Consider the following 21463-nt stretch of genomic DNA (forward strand, 5'->3'; position numbering starts at 1 on the left):
TTCTCTCCCTAGCTGACTGCTTTCCTGGATTAAGAATTCACTTAACTGAAATGAGAATGAAGTGTCTCTGACCTTGATCCCTCCTAATACCAATAATTGACGAAGAGTCATTGTCTTGTAATTGGTAAGCCTCTACCCCACCTCTAGACTAACTTCTCCTGAAATTAATTTCCCCTGTGGTTTCAGGAGGAGAAGCTTTGCACTGCTTCCTCTCCTAAAATAGCAACGTGGTTTGTAATATCAGGGTCATTATTACTGGCTTTGCATCCACACAGAATTACTTAAGTGTTCTACATTTTAAAATAGACCATCATACCTTCTGAAAACGAAGTTTTACCATCCTCTAGAAACCCACTAAAAACCTCTATACTTGCCTGAGTACAATTTTTAGCAGAAGCTGGTAGCCATCATTATTCTCAAACTCTGTTAATAAAGCTGATGATATGGGATAGGAGTCTTTCACAAAACACAAGATAATACTAACAGCTTCACACATGTCATGAGCAGGTAGGGCATCAGCCAGTTTAAACAGATTCTGAATAGCTATTTTAATGCAGTCCACAGCTGTGGGGGAAAAAAAAGTTATAGCAGGTATTTAAGGACTGACACTCAAACAAGTGCAAAGTTACTAATAAAATTGGAACAATGTTCTTGAAAAGTTATTTCCCAATAAAATAGAGACAGTTAACTCTTTTTCTAGCAAGAAAAGGCAGGAGGAGATATGAAAAATCACACTCAGAGGCTACATGAAGAATATTTCTTTTCTTTAAAGCAGGCATACATTTCTTTGCTTAACCCCCAAAAGCTGATTCAGCCTCAGTAAACGTCCCACCCACCCAGCAAACCTGATACACAGTGAATCTGGCTGTCTTAGTACGAAGTAAGTGGAGGCTGAAATATTTAATCGTCTTGTACTAAATCAATCACACATTCTGTGCAGTGTTCACAGATTAATTCTTTTTTCAGCAAGGCATGTGTAATGCGATATGTATATCTTGCTCTGAGCAATGAAATCTAGTCTTCCTCATCTAACCTGATGGTCAGTCCTTCCGGCAGAGCTTCCAAATTTCTAAACAGTTCACTGTGCTCAGGAATAACTATTATTCCTCAGTCTTTCAATCTCACCCAGGAAACCAAATTAAAACAAACAAACAAAAAAAATCAATCAAAACAACAAAAAAACCTATAGCAATGTTTTTCCTTGTAAGAAACTGAGACTAGTGACCTTTACACTTCTTAGTAACAAGAAAATTGCTTACTCTAATAAAGCCTATGAAAATATGAGGATATCACTCAGAACCAATCATGACATTGTCCCAAAAGACACAAGGTTGAAGGCACTGCCAGAGAAACAGTATTTAGCGTTGACGAGCCTTAGACGCACATGTCAAGTCACGATATAATAATAATAATAATAAATTAAATTAAATTAAAAAAAAGAGTAATACATCTTGTGGTTGCCTGCATCAGTGGGACTGGATGAGACAGGCTCCTGCCTGTAATTTACTTTTTTGTGTAGAAAAAAAAAAAAAAATCAGCTTCCAGTTTTCTATCAGCACTCAATAATGTTCCTATCTAGGAAGCTAAAAGCCCATGCTTTGCAGATGATTGACTACCAGATGATCTAGGAGTCTCTACCCAGGGAGACTCTTCTTGTGAATTGATTCTCAAGGCAAGTATGAGGAAATGAAAAGTCAAATTACTAAATCAAACCTTGCAGGTACACAATGCTGTTTTTGGTCTGAGCCTTTGAAATTGTTCGCAGCACATGGCCTGTGGGTACTTTCCATGAAGGGCTACACTGGTCCCAGAGGGAAGCTGTTGCTATAATTAATGACTGAAGTTTATCAGCTGCCAGAAGTTCCTCCACACCTTGTTCCTCTTTGTACATATTATGCATTATCTGAAAAATGAACAAACATCAGCTGCAATACACATGCCTGCAAGTATCTGGGAGATGTATAAAAATCCACTGGCCAGCAGGTACCCAACCTGACCATAGCTGTACACACTCACTGGAAACCAAAGTAGCACAAAACTCTGGGGGAGGCTACTACGTAGCTCACAAGGGACTGTAGCACCGTGGTATCAAAGCCCTCCCAAACACCTAAACACGGGAACAAGCGAATAAGAACTGGATGCTGTAAATCAGGTCTAACTGAAGAACAAAAAATCAAATCATAGGTTGTTCCATCCATCACCAGTTTTGGCTAAGCTTAATTAGAGGGGAAAAAAAAAAAAACAACACAATTTGATACTGATGCCTGGAGAAGGATGGAGTGAAAGGAACAAGTAAAACTACTGTTAGGATATTGTAAATGCTTTCTTTTTTTTTCCCCAGTTTACAAAGTCATGCTATTTTGTTTAACAACAAAATGAAAGCTATAACAGTGTCATCACAGATTGGTTTAAATGTCACCAAAGAAAGGATTAAATTTAGGGACTGAAAAGCATTTAACAAGTATCAGGAGGATGGCAAAATAAAACAGTCACTAGCTCCAATCCAAAGCTTGAGTGAATATCTAAGTGCTCAGGGCAAAGAAACACCCGCAGGAGCATCTCACCTGAACAAGCATCTCCTGAGTTTGAGTGTCATCCTCACTTGTCTCTCCATCATCACTGCCTTTCTTCAGAGGAAAAGTAAAGAAAAGGTACAGGCATTGCATCAGAGCAGCTGGAAGGCCAGATCCAATGATGTTCCACAGAGTCCTCTAAGTAAGAAAAATCAAAATCAGCCCCTCCAGAAACTGACTGCACTTTCCTTGTTTCTACACACTTGTTGCAGTCATGCCACAAGAATCAGCTGCTTAAGCATTTTATTCTTACAGCTGCTGTAGAGCACACAAGCATGGCAACCACATACCACCACTGTACAAATGCATTTGGGGGAAGCAAGCACACTGACAGTGTGTTGCCAGCTGTTCCCAGGACTTCCTGCCCCAGCTGAACTAGGGCTTTGACAGAGTTACTTAGTATGTCCTGCATTAGAAGGCCTGCAGGAGATAAAGCATCTAATCTGCAAACTAACTAGCAGCTAAACAGTAGTAAGCCCTAGAGCAGACACTGCCTTCTTTATCATTAGTTCACTGGACAGCCTATAGTTATAGAGGCTTGCTATGTTAAAAGCACGAGGTCTTTGTCACATCCTTGACACAGCATAGTGTCAATTAGCTATAATGCCTTTATATTTGTAACCAACTGAGTAACTGCACAAACACTTCTAATCATAGCTTTTATAAATGAAAAACACACTCTTTCCACAGGCCTTGGCTTTTCTCTTGGGACTTAAGTTTCTTCCCATCCCTACCATGACCCTGTAAAACTTACAGAGAAGAGTAAATGTCAGTGTGCTTGCTTGGCAGGCAATAGTTGCAACAACAACAACAACAACAAAATCAGCAGCAAACTAAACAGAAGTGAGGCTTGTGACATAGTTTTGTGGTAGGCTGTGCTACAAAAAAATGGCAACATGTTTTAGATCTGCAATAAGCACAAACCTCACCAAGAATTTCATGCTGTGACCACCAATATATAATTTTATAGAGCTCTTTCTGTGACACAGATCATGTCCATTAACAGCTAACAGTAAGATTTTATTTTCATCTATCCTGGTAAGGTGGACACAAACTGTTCAGTTCAATGCTGGGGACAACTGCACCCCTTCTATACCACTAGCAGGTTGTATTGCTGATGCCAGTCAGCATTCAGGGCTGCTATACATGTAGGATTTATTAAATGCTTTGCAGTGCTTCAAAATAAGAGGCTATCAGGATGAAGAATCTAACCACAGTGTTATCAGACAGACAGATATCCTTGCTTAGTGATCTCCTTGATACTTAAGCTGAAGTAACAAAGAAAGGCTGAAGAGCAGGGATATGCTTTGGAGAAAACACTAGAAAAAAACAGCTGCCTACGATCAAAACAAAATTGCATCTGACAGAGCACTACTCCTCTCTTTTTTAAAAGCCTGGACTGTAAACCTAGTGGGATGTCCTCTATCTGACTGCATACCCTGAGCATGCTGATGTTCAAAGCACTGGGGACAGCACGTTCATTATGAGACACAGATGTTCCACTGCTGTGGTGGCTGCTCAGCTTCTCAGAGTTAAAAAGGAGAAAATAAAACCAAACCAAAAAAGCCTTTGTAGTCACTTCTCTTACCGAGTCAGTCTGTGAGAGGAGATACACCGATTTCAGGAGCACATGGCCATCTTCCACTTCCCTTTTCTGTTGCAGCAATTGCTCCAACGCTAACCGAGCTTCCTCTGTTATCACAAAAACATTAAACTATAATTCCTTAATGAAAGATGAAAATACTTCATTGATCCTTTCTTAACAGATCTGACAAATTGAACAAAACTACATTAACAGTAGTCCACTGAAATGAATGGAAGGACTTAAAAGGATCTTGATCCAGCACCAGGCTCAGGCCAGTTAATGTAAACTAGATGTTTCACAAACTTACAAGCTTCACCAGGAATACCAGCTAAATTCATCAAGTCTGCCAGCTGACCAATGCAAAGAGCATATGACAGCCAACAGGAAAGCCATGTGTGGTTAGCAGTACTTTCCCCGTTAATAAAATTTCTCAGAATAGTAAGTGTAACATGCTATTTTACTGCATTTCTCCAGTATTCTACATTTTTATTGCAAAGGTTCCAAAACCATGGTCAGCATGGCATGCACACAAGGCCAGATTTTCAGTGCAATTCTCAAATACCAATGCTAGTTCACACCAACTAAAAGATCCGAGTTGCTACATTTAGCATTTTCTGTTCCGCCTTTATTTCCTCACGCTAAGTGTGTAATGTAACATGGATGACAGGTGAATGACAGCACAGTCCCAGAATAAGCACACAGTGGATGTGGCACATGATCATTACCTGCAGGCTTGCCATTAAGGTTCTTCTTAATCTCTTTTGTCAGAAGTTTGGAAACTTCACTGGCTAATAGCTGAATGTTGGGAAATACAATTATTCCAGCGGACTGTTCCCAGGCCTGAAATGTAAGCAGGAGCAATTGTTTAAATGTTTTTGATACAGCATGTCTTTGGTGTATTGAAAACTAATAATACATGTAAATAAATAAACAGCAAGTTAATGTATCCCTCCAAAATTCCCTCCTCAACAAGTACCACCAAGCAGTGTTTGTCAGACAGGCAGGAGCCTAACACCACAGATAGAGGAGACAACTTGGAACTACCTTTTGAATCATATAACACACCTGCTAGAGAACATTGATGTACTTTCCCCAATGCATACAATCAAAACAGTGTAAAAGCATGTCATAGCCAGTGCACCACTAATTATTTGTATGAAAAAGCATGCTAGTCCCTTTGCAAATACAACATACACTCTCTGTACCCCAAAGAGGTTACATCTGCAGTTGTCTAAGAATTTTCCAATAAAAGCATTTTCTTCTTCAAAAACTGGTGTCCCAAAACTGAAGCTCATCATCAGCAAAAATGGAATTTTCAATTAAGTAAAAATAAAATTTAAAATTGTATTTTCTGTGTTCAGCAAGTCATTGCACAGTCTCAGCTACTTAGAGACTGAAACAGGACTGGAACTGCAGCGCTCCTGGAGCACTGCAACAGATCAGTCACAAAAGCCACAACAATACAGGACTACAGCTCCCAGGAAGTACTTTGCTGCCAAAGCTCTCTTGAAACTGAATTACTTCTTTCAGGTCAACAAGTTGATTCGACTTGCTGGAAAAAAAATAAAATAAATAAATAAACAAAATCACAGAACAAAGCCAAAACACCTTGGATATTTTTTAAAGCATGCCTAAGTTTTCTGCCTTTAAATTCTACCCTTATTCGGGATGAAAGTAAGGGCCAGAAAACACAGAATTTCTTGCAGGACAGAAATAACCTTTGTTACAAACTAAGGAAATGAAACAAAGCATGGAAGAGGAGCTGAACAACAGCAGTACCCTAGCCCTGAAGGCACCGGATATGCTTTTGCAGCAATAATATGAGTTGATCAACCCATCTGTCCATGAGGTTAAGAATTACGTATGCTGCAATGCCAGGAGTGACACTCCTGCCTGGCTAGCGATTTACAAACCAGCTTAAATCATGAGTATAGCTCAGTTCCATTATAGAAGAAGCCGCCTTTCTGAAGTGTTGAAATTATGACAATAAACATTTACCAGCCCAGGATTTCTAAACATTTTCTACACTATAATAAGCACCCCTAAACAGGAAGGTATTGTCCTAAATGCATAGCTAGCAAAGGAAAATAATATTTGTTTATAAATTACTTGTTCAAGAATGGACAAGCAAGTCAATGCGGAACTGACAACAGGAACAACAACAAGACTTGATCTGTGGTTCCCTGCTCTGAATCAGACAAAAAGATCCCCTATCAAATATTTCTTTGCCCAGACTTCTAAAAATCATTTAATCTCAAAAGTAATAAAAAAAAATTCCAGTAGACTAATGCTATCACATCCAGTTAGCCTCTGCAAGTCAGGTACCCTTACTTTGATACAGAACATCCAACATCAAAGACACTGGTGTATTACTTAGCAACAGTACTGCAGTCACATCCAAAGATCAGGATGGGACACCTTTGTCCCCAGCAACCTTAAGTTTCTTTACAACAGTGTCCTCCTTCAACAAATTCAATCCAGAAAAAAATAAAGGTGTAAGAGCCAGATGACGAAAGGAAGGTAAACAAAAAAAAGGCAATTATTCTCCTAAAATAATCTGGAGCAGACATCCCATAATACTGGCTGCTAAGAAATCAGTGCAACTCTTTGAGAAGCTCTTCTACAAATATATTTCATTCTCTACCTTTGCTTTCAATTACTTGTTCATTCTCTGTCCTGAAGGCTGCTCATGGACAAACTTTTTTTCGCCCCCTCACAAAGTGCCAGTTCTTTTTGCCACACCTGCAATCAGGCAAGCAGAAAATAGCTACAGCAACCAGGACAGCACCTTCTTTTTGCTTCATTAGATGCAGAGTGCACTGCACTGACTTTTCTGACACTGTGTCCAACTACATTTATTTTGGCTACGAAAGAGTGAAATGCAAGTGCCCAGTATTCCTACCAGTTCATTTTTAATAAACAATATTAAAAAAAAATAAGATAACTTTTTCAGATTTCAATGAAAAATGATCTTCAGAGAACCTCAGTCGCAGCCACAAGGTCCCCTGGTCACTCCGTATCTGATGCAGAAAGCAAGGAAACATCTGTAAGGAACAAAAACTGGCTAGGAAAATACAATGACAAGAAATCCACAGCCACTTAAGGATATACCATAGATCTCTGTCCCTTTTCCTTGAAAAGGGTAGCTCTGAACACTTCAGAGAATACCCGTGACACTCAGATTTCTGCCAACAGAAAGCAGTTCAGACTGTAAAAATTCAGACCACATCCAGCAGAGAGCAGCAATCACAGGTTCACAGCAGTGCTACCTTTGTGCAAAAACCTAGCCAGCCCATCTCACTACAGACCAGGCCTCTCCTGTTCCGATTTACAGTCTTATGGTTTAACTTTATGTGGGTCAGACACTAACATCTAGAATATGCTCTCCACTAAAGACAGTCCCAAATCAGTTCCATATTTATCTTTGAGCCTATACAAAATCTGCATCTGGAAGAAGATCAATCTGACTCCATTCCAGAATGTCTGCCTTTAAGGGGAACTCAAAAAATGTCAGCCTGATATGATTTTTTTCCCCTCCTCTTAAACTTGGCTGTTTCTAGATGTTTAAGATTGTACTGCAAGTTCCCTCTCTGCTGTTAGCATCTGTCCTTCCTGCTTAGGGAGAGCAAACAGGCAGCAAATCAGGGAAACTCCCAACAGTTTTATACAGAGCACTAAGTCAGAAGACCCTATGTGGAATTACAGACCCTGCTGCGGTGTCGAGGGGGATGACATATTTCCCTCTGGGGCCCTGAGGTCCTTCATGGAGATATGCTAGCTCAAAAGCCAGCCATGTAAAATAACATTCTGATGCTTTCATCATTCTGAGGCACCAGGGGAAAGCTACAGAGGTCACATTAAAATGACTCCCAGCCCGGGCCTGAATCACAAGCAGATGGCTAACATCTTCCTTCTACACCTTTTCCTCCTGTATCCAGAAACATCAGTGAGACATGAGCCCCCACACCCCAACTGTGTCCCTGGTTAGTGCCTTCTCTCTCCAGCCAGAATAAAAGCCAAAGCACTCTAAGACAAAAAGACAGAGATGCACTGGCACCTGAGTGATCAAACAAGGAAAGGAAAAGCCAGGAATGAAAATCCTCCACAGAGGAAGAAGACTTCTACAGAGGCCCTAGTTAAACAGGAAGAGGAGGAGTCAGCTCCCAAAGCTTTACAGCAGGTACAATTTGAACTGAGATGTGTTTTCTCAGGCCAGACCAGGGGCTTAGCACAGAGCAGGAAGCTCTTACATGAAGGAAGGGAGTAAAAGTCTTATGGGGAAGGATATGATGACTCAGTGTAAAGAGCCAGATCCTCCACAATGTACTTCTAAATCTATGAGGCAAGGCCAAAATGCTCTAGCTATACATCTGAACCTAAATGCCTACACAGCAGTGCAGTTCCTTGCTTTCCGATTCATCTCAGAAAGGAGGGGGGGAGGGAAATCCGTCTCTTAGGACAGAAAAGCAAATGTTAAGCCAATGAGAAATTTGCATCTCCATTTGCAATACATTCTGAAGTCATAATATCTTTTAGGAATTTAAAATTCCCTATTTGTGAGCATTAGTACAATTCAGGAAATCACTTTCCACAAATCTTAATGCATGTGAAGTTTAGCTCTACAGAAGGAAAATGTTTGATGGGTTTGCATATGTACAAAATAGTCAGTGCCTTTGTGACACTCAGTCTCCTGGGGAATAGATGCCTTTCTACCCAGATGCACTAAACTTTATTTTTTCTCAAGTGTGATTGAACATAAATATATGATTTCTTGCTTTGCTGTCTCTAAACTCTAAGTTCATAAGACTTCTAGATTTTTGTAGCTTTCTTCACCTTTGTTCAGTAGCAACAGCTTCCTCAGTCCTTTGAAGGTTTTGCTTTGAAAAAATGACCTTCCCATAGAAGACATTCTCCCTTTTCATACTTAGTTAATGATCATCAAATCTGAAGTTATTCTATATAACCTTAACCTGGCAAAGACCTGCTTATTTCATGTTCATCATAGGATAGTTAAAGACTACATTGTGTGAAACAGCTGTAAGAGAACTCAGAAACATTAGGATCTGAGAACTTCATTTCCATTGAAAATTTGAGGTAGGAAAACCCCAAGAGAAGAATTTAACAAGAAACCCACAGTACGTTGCTCACAGAAGAGGGGGCAGTTTGGAGAAACTATCTTCTACAGCAAAGCTATTTTCTTTGGGGTAAATCTATACCCTCAAAGGATTAAGGATGTGTATTCCCTATGCAGCTCAGAGGAAGAAGGAAGACAGGTTCTGGAAACTTAGTTCTAAGAAAGGAGTAACAAATGCCTCCTGCTCCAAGCAAAAGGGCTACATCTCACTGCTATGCTGTGTCAGGAAAAGAACTGTAGTATTTGCAGTGAGCTATTTAAAAAGTGGATTCATGGAATAAGAAGGTGCCTCTCTACTGAGAACTGTAACAGTATTAGTGATCTGATCTAACTTTGAAGAACAATCTTTGAAGACTGAGGAAGAAATGTTGCCCTCTGCAAAGCCAGGATTTTTGTGAGCTGATAAAGTGCTGGTAAGCTCTGAAAAGCCAAGTCTGTCCCAGAATCTGTAGTGCCACATGCAAGAAGAGAGAGAGAGATTTGTTTCCAGTGACACAGGCACCCAGCTGGAAAGCAACACCTCTTCTGCCCAAATATGGGCTTTGGTTCAGGAGGAGAACAATTCTATGCAAACAAATTCAGGAGCAAAGGGGAAGCGGTGAAAATAGAAGGTTTTTTTCAGTCATTATATAAAATGTCTGTAGAATGTCTTATTTTAAGGGAGAAGGCCACTTCTGGACTGAGACTCCAGGCTATGCACTGCTTTTTCAGACTGTTCTGTTCACACTGACACCAAAGGGAGACCTCTTTCAGTGCTGTTGACTGGCCCTGGCATCTATAGCCATTTCATAGCCCTACTCTGCACCAAGACTTGCAGACTTCACAGGTTCATGCTTCATCCAGCTGAGTGAAATGTTCTTTACTCTCCAGACATTAATTCTTCTTTACTATCACGAACACCAAGGATTTCATAGCAGTGAGAGCAGTGATTTCCCTGCACACACATTTCAAAATGTCCCTCTCACTACAGTGTCCCAGTGTTCCCACAAAGATGAAGTGATCATGTCATGAACAATTTTCCCTTCCCCATCTCCCACTAAATTCTTTTAGAAAATGGCTCAGATAGGTGGGGAACAGATGGGTCTGAGTTCAGTCACCCAAGAACAGTGAAAACTCACACATACAGATGGTTGAAATGTGCCGTGACTAAAACATGGTTTCACCAAAAGGCAGCTTTTATTTTCTTTCTGAAAGACTCACATAGCGAGAGAGCATAAAAACACAGACCCAAATTCCATAGCCCATATATACCCTGACTAATTCAGGAGAAAAATCATTCCTTTGCACTAGGACACGGCCTAAGTACATTTAAATATAAGCCAGGTTTTCTGCTCCTCTCACTAGGCTCTCACACTACTATGCTCTGCCATTGTGCAGAGCTCCCTGCACTTTTCACACACATGAGCAAATACTAGCAACACTCGAGGCTCCCACTCGTGAAAAGATTCTCCCAGGACCACCTTTCAATGTGTCCATCTCACAAATCTTTGGCTCATGGGAGCTCTAGGGAATCAAATAGGTGAGGCAGCCTGTTAACTACTAGCCCCAGCTGTGTCCCTGACCCATGGTATGACCTTCCTCTTCTTGTGCCACAGTCTTCCCATCTATAATAGAACTTTTCTCTCAAGCACTAAAATTAGACATCAGCACTGTCATTATTCCAAAAATTCCACCTAGAGACTGGCAGGTGTGCCTGCATTTCCCTTACCTGGCTGCATGCCACAACCACATTATCCCAGGCTGAATCTGTGCCCAGTAATAAGAGATGAGACACACATGGAGTAACCTCTTCACATGGCACTCATTTTGAAACATACCTGTTTCATCAGCATATTCCTTGACTCCAAGAGTAGAATTCAGCCATTCACATAAATAAAGCAGTGCTCTTGCACTTTTGCCATGCTAACATATCAAGTTAGTTAGATGAAAGGAGGACAAGAAACTGCATTTCCCCAGCCTTCCAGTGGAATAAAAGGGCATATCTCCTAGACACAGAGATCGTGCACCAAATTAACATCGCTGGCCATTAGGGTGGCCACACAATGCATACAACAGAAATTCAAGCATGTCCTCAGCATCCACACCAAAGGCAATAAGGAGAACAAACCTTTAAAAAGAGGGGAAGAAAGTCCAGCAGCCTTCTCTTTTGCTCCTCTGGGATGAGAAATGGAGCCACCTGTTCATATTCCACAAACTGTCTCGCTAAAGTCTCCCACTGGAGGGTATGGCTCTGAGGCAGCTTGTCCTTGCTGCCAGCAGTCCGTCCTGGCACTTCTGCTTTGCCTCCCTCATCAGAACTTTGTTCTTGCTGTCGTGCTTCGCCAGGCGAATCCTCAAGCTGTCGCATGAGCTCTGCTGCTTTGTCCATACTGAAATCAGACTTCAAGTTAAAAAATACTGCATTATTTATTGGTAGCATCATCCCCCACCATCTCATTGTCCCATGAAACAAGGCACTGACAGCCTTGAGCTTTGGAGCTGGGGAGTTTAGAAGCATGGAAACGCTGGTAGCTACTATTTCTTCCTCTGCTTCTAATGGCTAAGCACTCTGCTCCTGGACAAGAGCATCACTACCCTTGCAATCACATGAAGGAGCTCTCTCCCAGGAGATGTGCCTGCATATGCTACACAACTCATCTGGGCTTTGGCAGGACAAACTGATAAACCAGGTAGGAAATTTGGGTTCCAGCCCCAACTTTACCACTGAGCCAGATGCTCTCTCTTTACTTCAGTCTCCCCCATTGTAAAACAGAAATCGTAACTATGACCATCATTAGATTTGCAACAGAACAGCACTACTCAAGAGCCAGGTTACACATTTCGTTGATTATGGATGCCAAACTAAGCTGCGTGTCTCTGGCACAAGGGACCTGGAGCAGGCAGGAAGTGCTGGCTGGAGACGTTGGCTGGAATGGAAGCAGTGAGGACAAGTCAAGGATTCCACCTGAGTGTGCTGGCCCAGATAGGTAGCAACACTCAGCTCTTCTGTCCTGCAGATGTACAGCTCTGTTCAAAAGGTAGATACTTTCACTACAACATTACCTGTTTTGTTGATTCTGTAAACTGAGCTGGATATGCCTTTGTGAAGGACCAAGGTGCTTTTAGCAGCCTGATTTCCATCAATATCAAACTTACTATGGGACCATCTTGTACTATAGAGGAATCCTTCTGGTATCCTCATTTCCACCCCACGCCTTCTCATCTACTTCTCAGTCCTGAATCCACAGTCTTCTGGAAGGTCACTGACTCAGCTCTGTATCCACAGCAACTCTACTCCTCTGCGACCTCACCCTGCTACTCACAGCCTACGTAATCACAACACTTACATCAGCAGAAGTCGAGCTTTTCCAGCTTCCCAGTCTCCAACAAAATCAGCCACATGCTAATTAGCGTCCAGGACACTGTCTGACTACTCAAAATTCAGGGATATGACATGCAGAAACTATCACAGCATAGGCAGGCAGCTGAGGTATTGTCACCAAGCTGAACACAGCTCATTGCTTTACTTGACCAATTTACTGTCTTCTAAGAATGTAGAAGAACCCTCAATGCATCATTACACTCCCCTCAAAACAGAAAAGCAACCGTATACCTTCATTTCTAGCAAACAGATTCTTTCTCTACAGTGGCTCTTTGCTTACTGTTTTAGTGAATCAATAAAAATGCCAAAAAGCAGTGTAATTCAGAAAGCATGAGTCAGTCCTCCTACACCAATACACATACACCTCCCTTCAAAAGCAAACAAAAAAAACAAAAAAAGACCATTATGAGCTGGGTTTGGGAATTACAAGCCAACAATAGTACCACATTTGGGATTCTCTGCCTTCACCATCCATCAGCTATGCAGCTTGCTTACTGCTTGCACTCTGCCCATTACAAGCCAGATGAACCAGTTTCACTTCCACACTCATGCAGCAGCTCTGAGATGAAGAGGGTGACACCACCTTGTCACTGTGCACCAGAACACCTGCAGTGAACAGATGGTCCCAGCAGACACCTACCCCAGATGTGAATGCTGATCCTCCACCCACCAGTGGATGGGAACTTACTCTACCCTAGCCCCTACTCCACTCATCATTCGGAGATAGAGAACTAGGAGATTCTGACCAGACTCCAGGAGTGCCAATCTGGAACTTTCTACCTCAAAAACACTTTGGGTTTCACTGCTGTTGTTTTAACAGATAATTGAGGAAAACAACAAAGCCCTGTGGGCAGAAAAAGTATGACGACTGAGCCCGCATTGAGTAAACAGGAAGACTCTGTTCCTCATGACTGTGTGGGAGGGACGTTTGTCATATATTATACTTAGCCCTGGTACGGGACATTGGCCCACTTGAGTCATCACCAAGTTGTACACTGTGCTGGGAAAGCCTGGGTAATATTTTATGGGAGTCAGCGAGGGCACAGTTCAGAGTCACTCTTTTTTAAGGAGGCTGCTGTCACAACTCATGTGGCATATCCTGCTCCTAAGGGAACCCTCTCACCTTGGAAGCTACTCTGCTAAGCCTAAATCAATGCTATCAGGAAGAGCATGAAATGTCAGTATTTCTTCCACGTTAAGACCTGACTTGGTAAATATCTGTTTTAACAAGTAACCCACACTCCTACCCCGTCCCTAGATTCACCTTGATCATTTGTGTAAGAATCTCAAAATCCTTTGCAGAAGCAGTCATTTTATAGATGGGGAAACTGAGGCATGGAGAGATTAACAGAAGCGTTTACAGTTATCTCAGAAAGCCAGCAACTGAGCAATCAATGGCACTGCTTGAAGACAGGCAAATATGTTTATCAATTTTGTCTTTTTCTGTTCATAATTTACTTAGTAGGTCTTTCTTGCTGGTTGCACAGCTAAGGTACAGCAAGGCTGGTCACTCAACAAATTCTCGGGCTATGAAGCTACGTAATGACAGATTACAGACAGCATTCTCATATCCTCCCCTCTCCACAGAAACTATTAAAGCCAGGTATACACATACACACAAAAATTCATTAATGAAGACTTAATTGTAATGAACTATGTAATCTTCATTTTCCTTTCATGTACGTCTGGAGATTAAAGATTTCCACATACACTCAAATTTCTTACAATTTGTTTCATTATTTACTGCAACAGTCTAGACTACATGAGGCATATTAGACAAAGTATCAGACCCCGAACACAAGTCTGTTCTCTGCACTTGCACCATCTGCTTTAAGTATTCCTTCGCCTAATGGCCTTTTCTTGGGTCTACAGTTTCACTTGGGTTTCTAAAACCTTTGTACTTTCCATTTCTCTTGGAGGATAATTACTCTCCTGTACCAATCAGCACACAACAGACCCAGGATTTGAGATTTTGGTATTAAGGATAGCTTAGATATTTTGAAAATGTCTAATCTGTTGGCTCCCTATCGCACCCCACCACTTGTCCTGATCTGCAGGGTAAATTAAGGGCTTGTTTCAGTTCTGGTAAGTTATACATATCAGAATGATACAAAAAGTAAAGTCTAAGTAATAAATATTTAAAAAGACATATTAGTGAAAATATATCAAATAAACCAAATGTTATCATTTGGAAAGTGGTATCAGTTAACAAAGAGGAAGTGGAACTTACTCATGTATTTTCCCTTTTGTTCTAAATGAAGTCTGTGTGAAATCACACTTCAATGTGGCTAGGCCTTTTCAGACTGATAAGACAAAAGGGAAGGAAGGCCTGACCAAAGCTTACAGGAGCACAGGCAGAGCGCTGATACTAAAAGCTTACTGGCTGAACAAGCATGTTTTTTTTTAAATTAATCATTTTTAATCAAGACTTAACTGTATTTACCTAGGATTAACTCTTCCAGCAGTCCAAAGACTGACCCCATCCACTCTACCTACAAAATCCCAATTTGCACCAAGATCAAGAAATTCATTTATATGTTAAAATTGTTTGTTATTAGGGAGGGGTCTCACAGCAAGATGGTTGACTGAAACACAATGAAGTCTGACAGCAAATTTCACATTTTGGTCCTCTTTCTACAGTAAGTATCCGGAAAAATGGTAATCTAAACCCCAACGTTTTGATAACTATCAGAAACACATGGTTCACAGCATCCCAAAATTCACTTGGTGATGCCTCTTTGTACTTTCTTCCCCTCCTCGGCAGCCAAGCTAAGTCAGTTCTCTAAACAGTCGTGCAAATCGATCATTTTAAATGAGCAAAGCAACAGGGACTCCACTACCTCCCAAGGAAAGCTGTCCAATGTCATAACAGATACAGGCAGTGGAAGGAATCTCCTGTTTTTTTCCCCTCTATAAACCAGTTTCATCCCACTAATTTTGGTTCTCTTCCACTTCAACCTTTCAGTTTGTCTCCCTCCTTGTGGCTCATACCATTCTGTGCTCGTAGGTGGTAATGATAGTACCTCAAAAATAACACTGTGCCAGGCCTTGTCCATTTACTCTTTCATCTTTCAGTCTTTCCTAATCACCTTTGTTCTTCTCCCCCTGAGCTTCCTCTGCTTTTCTTACATTATTTACACTTTCCAGTCCTATGCTTAATGATCAAACTTGAGATAGCATTTCATGAAGCAAACCTGAAAAAAACACCAAGAAGATTTACACTTTGACATCATACTATTTTTCTTCCCAAATATAAGGACTGCAATGAATTACAAAAAAGCTACAAAATTCAACTCCCTACTTATTCTTGCTAGGTCTATTTGTCTGTAAATTCTTTGGGGAAGGGACTGTCTCTTCCCAAGTTCTGGCACAGCACTCTATACAACAGGGGCCTAACCTGGTCGGTGCCTTGAACCAAGCACTGACAAAGTACAAATAGCAGGGGAGTTTTAAAACACTTGTCAGCTTAGAGAGAGTTGAGAACTGTTCGAAGAACAAATCTCAGTTCAGTAGGATATAACCCATTTTTTCAGAAATGTAACTACCCTGTTTCAGCTTGTTACAAGGAAGTATGACACCATTACTACCAAAGGAGTTGCATTAATTTACAGTAGGGCTTAATTTGTTCAAGCATATTTTCATTTTGAGTAAATCTCTGTTGGACAAGGTTCTCTGCAGTACAACCTGGCAAATCATTAATTTAGTCTCAAACACTTAACTGCATTTCTCTTCACTCTTGTTTGAAGAGCTTTTCCATGCAATCCAAAAGTGGCGATAAAACTGAATCACCCTCTCTCTCATGCACCCAATTTTCATTTTGTCCATTTTAAAAAGTAGCTTCTAAATATCTACTTGGGAACAGTTTCTGCTCTACTTACACTGTATGTGCCCCTATTGCAGCTGAGAAACACAGATATTGAACTTGCTTTTGAGGTGTGAAATAATACCCTCAGCTCAAAAGCAAACATAGAACGCATCTAGCTAGCCATGGACAATATAATTGTAACAAATAACTTCAAAGGAACAAGACCATGGCAATTCTGATCGTCCCAAAACAAAAGCTCATGAGACAAGGGCATGCAGTTACACCAAATCAAACAAATCTCCATTAGCAGCAGCAACAGATATACCCCTTGCACCTGCAATTCTATCATCATCTCTAAAATAAAGGATCCAGGCAAACCCCTGCTCCTTTTTCCTCTTTATGCCATAATTTGGGGTGAACTTTCACTGAAATCTTTGCTATTTGAAAATGATCCTGTCACAAAAAAACAATTGCAGGATAATACTGCAGCTTCCTTGAACAATTCAACAGTTTCTTCCTTTTGCTTTCATACCTGTGCTTCTAGATTCAGCAGCTCCTGTTGCAGGCAATAACCACATCCAGAGAAATTGGCTTTACTGCTTCTGTCCTACTAGGCATCCTGGTGCACACAGCAGCTCCCACTCTGCTCTTTAAACTTTCCACCGTGAATCACTTGATGAGCTGCTGCACTTATTTCCTGAGGAAAGCAGAAGTGGAGAAGAGCAAATGAACCACATGTTCAAGACCTGCCAAGCACCCAAAGCAACTCAGAGCAATTCAGCTGATGCATGAAGCTAGAGGGCAGGGCATGCCTCTCCCTGGGTTCAGGGTAACTAAGTAGATTCCCCCATATCATATTCACAAAAAACGGTGCCTTTTTTAATTTAAAGTGTGCCAAACTACTAGAGGAATTCACCACTGCAAAGCTCATGTTTTCTGTGCAGTCTGTGCACACAGAACAGGCAACAGCTGAAGTACCTTCCCCAAATGCAGTGTCCTTGAACTAAGCACATGCAAAAGCTGAGGTGAATGTTGAGTCCTTGGCCTCCCTATTGAAACAGCTGAGACAGCTGCTCAGGGATCAAGAGGCAGACAAGCACCGTATGCTCCACTGACAACATAAGGGAGCCTAAATTAACTAGGGGGATGGGAAAGGACTACTTCTCAGCTGTTTGTTTGCTTTTTTGTTCTTTCTAATGACACGTCTGAAAGGCTTTATGATTGGTTTTGAAGGGAAGGTAGGGTTTAAACATTTCTAAACAGGAAATTCAGGTGTTTCCTAAGATGCTTCTCCCAGAGAATTTTCCAGTGACCTTGAGAATTGGTGAGATTATGGCATTACGGTGACTGAAACCTGAAGGGATTTTATTCTAAATGTTTAAAGCCATCTGTTTTCTGTTAACATTTACTCAAATCAAACGCCTGAAAAAGTATGCAGGAGAAAAATAACCTTTCCTTCCAGCTAAACCAGGGCAGTATTCAGACTGGATGCTCCTGATGCTTCCATAGCTAAAAGCAGCAAGTCTCCAAGGAATGGATTTCACTATTGGACTGGGTTAGGTTAAGAGAAAGACAGGAAAGTGATTGCCTGTACACCACAGGGACCTTTCTCAATGCAGCACACAATGCTCTCAGGGGATTGTTCTTATTTCTGACTGTGAAAATATATTTACCAAAAGGAAAATCAATGATAGAGGCAGCAGCAAAATCACAGGCTCAGTTTATCCTTATACAGATTATACTATGAATTATGCAGCTCTGCAACTTTGGAACAAACAGAAATACATCTCTTAGATCCTGAGGAAAATACTCTGCTCCAGGCTGTACAGACAGCAGCCTCAGGTTGACCAGGGTTTGGAAAGCATTAGCTAAACTAAGTGTATCTGCATGGTGCTTTCCAAGCAGACAGAAGATCACACTCCGAGCCAAATACACATGGAGTAGCTCCAGTGAACGTGACACTGAGCCCTCTCTAATGAGCCCAGCCAAGAGCCTCACTTTTGGCTGAGCTCAGTGCTGCACCAACATGGCTGCAAGACCTCTGCGCAGCACTGAGAACATGCAGAGCAAGCTCATGTTGCCTGCAAAAGGCTGTGCCAACATATCTACTGCTTTTCTCCCTTAGACTGTTCAAATATTAGCTGATAGTCTCCCAGGCTCAATCTAGCCAAAAACACAGTGGTGGGATGTATGACAAAAGCACAGAGACACAGAAGAGCATATCAGTACCATTCCAGAGAGAACATCATTGTTTTCCCTTTCCTAGCTCAAAAACAAGCCTAAACGTTACCACTGCTGCTCCATTTCCCCTTTTAAGCGTCAGTTTAAAACCACAAAACAGAAGGTCATTTGCAGCCACCCCTCCATGCTGTCTGATCAGAGGGGTTTATTTCCCAGGAGCCTTCTCCTATCCAGGTGGAGCCCCCCCCCGCACTACATGCTGTCAGGACTCACGCAGTCACCCAGTCACTAGCAGACTTCTAACTCATGCTGCAGACTAAGCAACACTTTTCTTTTTCATTCTGCACTAACTTCTGATGGGGCTGAAAGTCCAGAACTTTACCCCCCTCCCACTTCATCTCTGCTTCACTGAAGCAAAACAACTGTAACCAAATTATCTGTAGTAAAAATAACACAAGGGGTAAAGACAAGCTAATACCTAATGCAGTAGGAGGCTGTGCTACAACTCCTTTTGTCGGTGTGGGCCATTTATTTAATAGCCCTTTGCACCACGCCTCCACCTACAAAAATCAGGAGAACAATCCTACCTTTTTTTAGTCTTTTTTTCCCCCCAGTCTCACAGATAAAAGCATGTCTCCTACACCCTTACATGTGCATCCACGCACAGGGCACCTAGTTCAAGGGGACCCTCTTCTTGGTTGAGACTTCTAGAAATTATGCTAATAACCTTCTGGACACAGGAGCTAGCTCTACCAACACCGACCAGAAACTGCATTCTAAGTAGATCCTGTATGGCCCAGTGAAGACACTTCCTGCTGAAGCTACTGTACCCAAAGTACCCCAGACACTCATGGATGATATCAAGTTTGACTTCGGTGCCATTCAGCCTTCATCAAAAGAAGGAGCAAAGGGGCGGACAACCTCAAGCTCCAACTACGAGGCAGGTACAAGGATTGAAAGGAGCAATCCCAACCTTCAGCCCTGCTCTAATCCCTGATATTCCTATTATATACTGTTATATTCCTGTTATAACTAGTGCATAACACACAGTCACTGTTGGGCTGAATATAGTGTATGCAGAGAATCACCAGCTCTAAGTCAGTGTTAACAGGCAGGCCTGGAGGGAGAGAACTAGCACTGAAGATCTGTAGCCATTTCCATTGCTTCTAGTTTCTCAGAGCAGTGTTGACACTGCCATCTGATCTGACCCAGAATTAGTACATTTTCAGAGATAGACAGCAAAAGGGGCTTTCCATTTCAAGTTCTGCACATCCCTCCCAGCACTGTCAAGAAAGTCACTCCAGGTAACCCCACACACATACAAGCACCAAATCTTGTATAATCCAGCATGGCCACGCTTCACCAAACTAGCTTTGAAGATTTCCTCAGGCTGTTCACCACACCGGAAAGCAGGCCTTTCACAGTTATATAAACGCAGCAAAGAACTCTAGTAACCAATATGACTAGAAAAAAACAAAAGCAATTTCTCCCTGGCTCTCATACTAGCACAGCTAGCTCCTTCCTCCCAGGCTCAGACACCTTAGCAATCACGCTAAGCAACACCGGGCTGCCTGAGGCTAGGAGCTGGAGATAACCAAAAGGTCCATCTGTCTTACAGGCTCAAATAATGTGCTTTTTACCTATTTTAATTAAGCTTCTGCCTCTTGTCACTCCAACTTCTACATACAAGGGGAAAAAACTGTTTCATGCCTTTACAGTAACAATATCACCCACACTGTGGTATCTTAGTTACCTTAGTGGTCCAGGACAGCTAGAAGCCATGGCACTTCTCCAGCTTGAGGCTTTCAACCACTGCAGATTTTTCCAGAAACCCAATAACTTGCAGTACATTTCAGTTTCATTAGATTCATCAAGTGGGCTGACTAGCTATACCCAGAGCAAATATGTCCTCTGGCACTTGCTGCACAGCTGCCATTGCCCAAGAGGCTAATAGTGCAGCTGAACTGCAAACACAGATGGGATGGAAGTTCGCAAAGAGGAGGCTGTACTCATCCCTCCAGCAAGTCTCTCTCCCTGCAGACACAGGAAAGAAAATACAGCTGTCATTGCCCAGACAACACATTTTGCAATGCACATTCATAATCTTTGATCTACAAAAGAAAAGGAGCTAGGTAAACACAAGTGCCATTCAGCATTGCAAAGTGTCCAAAATTTGAGCCAGCTGCAGTTTTTCACTCCTGGCTTTTCCTGCTACAATCCAGCTAGTTTTTCTTCTAAAAAGGAGAACTGGACATTGAATGACTTTTCATTTATTTAACAGAACAAAGGGAAGTTGTTCTGTTTCAATTCCCCCCCCCCCTTTTCAATGGCAGAAGTGATAGCGAGACTGTAGACAGGCAATGCAAAAATTTAAACCATCTGCTTCACTATCATTTTCAAACACCATCATTTTCTCAGCAAGCTTTTAAATTTGCACGGAAAGAGAAGCTCCCCTCCTGCAGCAAACCTCCCCGAAGAAGTGATTCACCTGAAAGAAACGGGCCACCAAGCAAAGGGCCGCTGAGCTGCAGCCCGGCGGCCCAGCCGCTCTCCCCTCACACCGCGGGCTCACCGGCCCGTTCAGCAGGGCCGCGCTGCGGCCTAGCCAACGTTTCCCCCGCCAGTGGCTATGTTGCGATTTACTTTTTCAAAGTCCCAGCTCTCAGAGTCAAGCGATTTATGGCTCTCCACCTATTCCGGTTATGTGGAAAAGCTCAATAAACCGAAAAGGGGTCGAAAAGGAGGCGAAGGAGCGCCGCGCGGCCCTTCCCGGCCGCAGGCCGCTCCCTGCGGGGCCTCGGGCCCGCGAGCCGGCGGCAGCGGC

At 42.0% G+C, this 21463-nt stretch overlaps 1 protein-coding gene across 1 annotated transcript in view; it reads right to left on the reverse strand.

Annotated features, from left to right (window-relative positions):
* Nucleotides 1-21369, reverse strand: part of LOC112963865 (WD repeat- and FYVE domain-containing protein 4-like) — a 147452-nt gene extending 126083 nt beyond the window's left edge. The window contains exons 1-9 of the mRNA XM_026061309.1: nucleotides 21128-21369; nucleotides 20393-20673; nucleotides 16991-17155; nucleotides 11400-11661; nucleotides 4884-4998; nucleotides 4162-4265; nucleotides 2565-2711; nucleotides 1714-1903; nucleotides 375-564 (exon numbers count right to left, since the gene is read on the reverse strand). Coding sequence (XP_025917094.1) covers nucleotides 375-564; nucleotides 1714-1903; nucleotides 2565-2711; nucleotides 4162-4265; nucleotides 4884-4998; nucleotides 11400-11660 — 1007 coding nt within the window. The 5' untranslated portion in view covers nucleotide 11661; nucleotides 16991-17155; nucleotides 20393-20673; nucleotides 21128-21369. The remainder of the gene's footprint in view (nucleotides 1-374; nucleotides 565-1713; nucleotides 1904-2564; nucleotides 2712-4161; nucleotides 4266-4883; nucleotides 4999-11399; nucleotides 11662-16990; nucleotides 17156-20392; nucleotides 20674-21127) is intronic.
* Between the last annotated feature and the right edge of the window lie 94 nt (nucleotides 21370-21463).

The sequence above is a fragment of the Apteryx rowi genome, unplaced genomic scaffold (assembly GCF_003343035.1).
Source record: "Apteryx rowi isolate R43461 unplaced genomic scaffold, aptRow1 scaffold_18, whole genome shotgun sequence".
NCBI lineage: Eukaryota > Metazoa > Chordata > Aves > Apterygiformes > Apterygidae > Apteryx > Apteryx rowi.